This window comes from Oryzias melastigma, linkage group LG11 (genome assembly GCF_002922805.2).
Source record: "Oryzias melastigma strain HK-1 linkage group LG11, ASM292280v2, whole genome shotgun sequence".
NCBI classification, from domain to species: domain Eukaryota; kingdom Metazoa; phylum Chordata; class Actinopteri; order Beloniformes; family Adrianichthyidae; genus Oryzias; species Oryzias melastigma.
In genome coordinates, this window is record NC_050522.1 from 12,110,027 (window position 1) to 12,115,688 (window position 5,662).

Sequence of the window (5,662 nt, forward strand, 5' to 3'; positions counted from 1 at the left end):
TTTTAAATATTTAATGACACATTTATTTATTTATTTAATGGTGTATATATTTATTTCATTCTGGCTCTTTCGAGACTCCATACAGAGGATGGTTTATTTATTTATTTATTTACTCCAAACTAGATTTCTAACCAGGTTCTGATCAATGATGAGAAAAACCTGAACATTCTGAGGCAGGTTAGTCGTTTCATCAAAGAAAAAAAAGACAAAACACCACAGCTTTTTAAAACATTTTTTTAATAATATCAAAAGGGTTTTTTTGAAACAAACCTACTATAATACTTAATGAGAGGCTGAGTCATAACCACGAGCTGACATCCTGGTAGAAAGTCTCCTGGTTAATTACAGAGCAGCTGCCAGGTAATGATGTGTTAAAATGATCAAAACAGCTATTTATCATGTTGCAAATGCAATGTGAAGCTATAGTTTAATCATCATCTTTTACAATCAGCTGTCTCCGTCTTTGTATTTATGATTCACATCACACAAAGTGGTGTGTTTGCACGCACACCTACTGCAAATAAACCATCTTTACGACGTTATACCCGTAATATATTTGGTTTAACGAGGATAGGGTTTATAAGACTTCATAAGTTGTTCTGTTGAGTCATTTAAACTTTTAGTTTTAACTCGGTGCACAAGACTGTAAAATCAGAGTTTTTTTTCTGTCTGATCTAATTAAACTCTATGGCATGAACTCTGTATATTTAAAAAGTTGCAAACTTTTCCTTTTAAAAAGTCATTAAAAATCAGAGATTGCTCCATTTTTTGTCATATTTCTCAGAAATGCAGTGGTTTATTTAAATGTCTTGGTTTTCCCCATAGATTTGATAAGTTTTAAACATTCAGACTGCTAAACTTCAATTTTCATTTTGCTAGTTAAAAAAAAAATATCAGCATCAAATAAAAGTTCTTTATTTGGTGTTATCAAAGTAAATGATAATCCCGTTTTCACCTCACACACGTAATTATTCTAATAAAAATTGATTCATTGCATAAGCAGCAAAAAAATTAGTGTGAAAATAAACCAAAGGAAGTGGAAGATTTTCAAAGCCAAAAACTGTAGTAGCAAAATACATAGAAAGACAATTGAGATAAAATGTATTATTTGATAAACCATTTTCCAAGCAAAAATTAGTTTTATAATTGATTGTTAATAAAATCACACAAAAATGTGTATTTTTTTTCCTTCTATCGTTTATTTTCCATCTAAAATGGTGTGATATATCTGTCCATGGTATCATCTTGTTATTCATAATGCTCAAAATAAACCAACACATCAAATCAAATGTATTTTTTGGGGTTTCTTGACCTCCTTTTGACTCCTATTAGAACTGTTTGCCAGGCACGTTGCTAGGTTACACAGCCAAGAGGTTTCCCCGGCTTAGTGTCTGAAGGCCCATCAAATGGCCTCTTGCAGTGGCTACGTGATGAAGGACACAGCAGCCTCTTGACTGATGGTCATCTAGACGTCCTTGGATTCCAGTTTGTGTAACCTGCTAATGTTTTGTGTCACCCCGAGCCTCAAATGCACAAAGCGTTTCAAGGTAGTTTCTTTCTTTTAGGCAGTATCTTAGTAATGATGCAGTGCTTGTATTTTTTATTTCTTTATTTTTTTCTGGAGCTGTCTGGGCTGTCAAGCATTGCCTCTCCAAACACCACATCAGTATCGATCCACTCAAGTCCTCTGCAATAATTCACTGCCTTCCTCTTCTGTCACCCACCAGCCCCCTCCAGGGTTTGTATCCTTTATCTCATATCTTTTCTCTTCAAGTTTGGTGGTGGAGGGAGCAACTCCCATGAAGCACTGCTGCAAAGGCTTCTGCATTGATGTGTTGAAACGCCTGGCTAAGATTGTGGGCTTCACCTACGACCTTTACCTGGTGACTAACGGCCGGCACGGGAAGAACATTGACGGGGAGTGGAACGGCATGGTCGGAGAGGTGAGACTGTCACCACAAAAATATCATTTAATGAGTCAGTTTTATGTGTTTTTTGTCTAAATCTATTATTTAATGTTGAGCCAAAACTATGCTTTGCTTTTCTAGGTCTCCTTACTATATTATGAGAAGTCTAGCAGCTTGTTTGTTGAGTTTGTTATTTTAAAGTTATTTTTGTTTATTTACAGCCTAAAGCTAATGCTAATAATAAAGAAACACACCTATTCCTTACATGGGTCTAAGCCAGGGGTCGGCAACCTTTACAGTAAAAGAGCCATTTGGGCAAGTTTTGTACCGAGAAGGAGCCACAGAGATTTATTTTATCCTTTAAGAAATTTGGATTAGAATTCATTACCTTTTTTTTTTTCTAATAAATATGAATTAAGTCTATTTTTTGACACAAACAAAAGCAAAAATATAAGAAGAATTTATCGTTTCTCAAAAAATAATTTTTGTCAACATTTTTACCTTTAGTAGAGGCCAAATTAGCGTAAAAGCTAGCCCGTTGCTTAATTACTAGCTGAACTCCTAAATAGCCTATAATTCTTCAGTTAGCCTAAAAACTCCAGTAGATAACAATTAGCCAAAAATGCTAGTATATTGCTAAAATATCCGCTAAATTCCAAATTAGCATAAAAAATTAATTAGAGGACAAATTAGCAATAAAAAGCTAGCTCGTTGCTCAATTACTAGCTAAATTCTAAATTATTCAAAAAAACTTCAGTAGATGACAAATTAGTCAAAAACATCAGCATGTTGCTAAATTATTAGCTAAATCCCAAATTAGCATACAATTCTTCAGTAAACTAAATTAGTCAAAATGTTTGTTGCTAAAATAGAAGCTAAACTCTAAATTAGCCTAAAAACCCCGGTAGATAACAAATTAGCCAAAAACGTTAGCATGTTGCTAAAATAATAGCTAATCTCCATTTTTTTTTAATTACTATTTTATTTTTCTTCAGCCAGAGAGCCACCATGGGAGATAAAAGAGCCACATGTGGCTCTGGAGCTGCAGGTTGCAGAAAAAAATAAACTGCATCCACTGCTACCTGCTGTAAATCTCCACTGTAAAAAAACCAAAGACATATATTAATCCCTGGACAAATCGAGGTGTCGACAAAACCCCATAGAAAATGCCTTACCTCCGGCACTCGCAAAATCAAGCCAAAGCCGTCAACGCGGCTTCCTGATATGGCGCCACCATTTTGAAACCCGTTGACAGTCATGGGTCTGAGTCATGTTTTTAAAGGAACTAGTCGTGAGTGAGCTTGTTCAAAGTCCACACCCCTTCCACTCAAAGCGGCTCGGGGGAAGCTGTCAATCAAACATTCAAGGTGGGGCTAGTGGGTACCACTGAGCCATCTGATTGGTCAGTTCATCATTTAAATAAATTGTGATAAAGAAAGTATCAGAGCTCCAGTGGTTATTCTGACAAATAAAATCCCAAAGTAATACCTGTCTATTTCTCAATAGAAGTCAAAGGGATTTTGATTTCTTGGAACCAGCAGGCACTTCCTGTTTGGAACACGAGAGGGGAGGGGCTGAGATGTCCACTGAACAAAAAAAGAAAAGATCTTGAGTCTTTTTTTTTAGGAAAAATAACGTTCTATATGTGATTGACAAAAGCTTCAGTTCATCAGTTAGTGAAGTTTAAGAAAATTAAGTTTAACAAAAAGATTCTTAAAAAAAACAGGGTCACCTCATTCTGGGTTCAGACATTTCATGCATTTTTTATGCGGAGAACTCAGTCGTGTTTTACAAGTGAAACCTTTTAACGTGGCTTTCAGTCGGGAATTTTCCCGGAAGCCAAACCAGCGTGGGCCCTAAAGGAACTCAAAACTTTTACCACCTTTTTTCCCCCATCATTTGATTGAAAACCGACTGGTCATGTCATTTGTTTAATCATAGACTGCTGATATGAAAAAAGTCTAGAACCATTTATTTTGTTGTTTTGGTTTTTAAGACAAAAAATTCTTATAATTTTAAAAGTCAAATTCTGTCTGTCTCAACATTCACTTAGTGAAATGATTCTAATGCTTAGAAATCATTTCTCTACAATATTTTGAGAATAAATGAGATATTAAGGAAATACTGCAAACCAAAAACTTTTACACCTGATAGCAGTGGATGCAGTTTATTAATGACATCATGGAGGTTACATCTCTGGATACATTTATCTCTTCTGCTACTTAAACTAGAACGTTTTTGGACATTTGTTGAAGAGAAAAAAAGTGTTTGATCTGGGTTTGTTACAACTATCAATAAAGTTTTACTTGAAGCTAAAAACAGTTGGAGCCCAAAGTTGACCACACCTCCAGCTGCATTTCTACGCTTGCAAAGGACAGTGGGTTCCACCTCCAAATAAAAGACAGCTCAGTCATTGTGAGATCTTCAAGAAACAGCTGGCCTCATCACCCAAAACTTCCTATTAAGAGATGTGAAGCGATATTTATCCTCATACTATGTGGAGGTCTTTGAGTGAATCTATTTAACATCCATCTGCACGGTTCTTGAGAGTTCTGGGATGTGGATGCCTCCTTCTCCGTGCGTCCCTTGCTGCCTCCTGTCCAGTCTCTCTCAGTCTCTCATTAAGTTTCTTAATTATAGTGTCAGACAAACAAATGTGCTCGGGGCCAGCTGGGCAAGTATGAAAGCGTGTGTCCTTAGACGCGCTGATTACTTTGCACCAGACAGGAACACAGAAAATAAGCAGTTCTTTTTTTCCACATCAGTGCCTTCATGTTAGACACTTAGAGAGACGTGAACAGATTTCATTTAGGAATCTGAAATGACCCAGTTACAGAAATCGATTTATTATCAAAGATTGGTTGATCCTGACAAGCAAAGATGTTTTTAATGACCTGCAGCAGCTTACTTTTAAGAGCTTATCTAAATATATTTTTAATTTTAAAAATGTCCCACTTTAGATTTTTTTTCTTTATTAAAACTAGTAAATGAGCTGATTATTAATTGGCTTTAACTTTATTTATTTTGTTGTCAAAAATAAAGGACCTTTTTTTTCGATCACGTCTTTCTTACATCTTAACTTTTAAAAACAATTTTGAAAGCAACATGAACATTTAGAACATTGAGAGTTTATGAGCTGTAAACAGTTTTAATCATCTAATAAGGACAATCTTGTCATGCACGGCACAAACCTTCACATATTTGCCATGATTGCTTTTCTTTTCAGTTTTTGAGATTTTCCCTTGTGCTTGATGTCTGTTTTTATTTTAGAAATTTAATCATGGTAACCAAAATTGCACTTCTACACTGTCACTGATCTAAACAGTCAGTGCTGTATTGGAAAAGTGTCTGTTTTGACCTGAAATACGAGTTAACTAACGGCTATAACCAAAGATTTAGATTGTTTTTAACCACCGATTTTGGCTCAGGAGATTCAATTACCTCAGCAGTTTCATCTATCAGTTTAGCGGTTCAGGAATTATCTAACAGACAGCCTCTATGCTTTGTTGCAAATTACTTTATTTTTTTGCAGGATCTCTAAAATTCTGATATTTTTATTCTGCACAACGTTCAGTTATTTGCAGTCTTTTTCTCTGTTTTATGGGTGATCCTTGTTTGGATTAATGGGAGTGTGTGGACATATCTACATGTCTTCTGCAGCAGCATCGTCTCCTTGTTGTGTTGGCAGGAATCTGCATCTTGTTTCAGCACAAACTCATCCGTAGAATTTATACTAGTTAGACTTTTGAACTTCA

The 5,662-nt window shown here is 35.5% G+C and overlaps 1 protein-coding gene across 1 annotated transcript in view; it reads left to right on the forward strand.

The window, feature by feature from the left end:
* The window catches only part of grin2da (glutamate receptor, ionotropic, N-methyl D-aspartate 2D, a), a 247,266-nt gene that overhangs the window by 176,135 nt on the left and 65,469 nt on the right, over positions 1-5,662 (forward strand). The window contains exon 9 of the mRNA XM_024298168.2: positions 1,775-1,943. Coding sequence (XP_024153936.1) covers positions 1,775-1,943 — 169 coding nt within the window. The remainder of the gene's footprint in view (positions 1-1,774; positions 1,944-5,662) is intronic.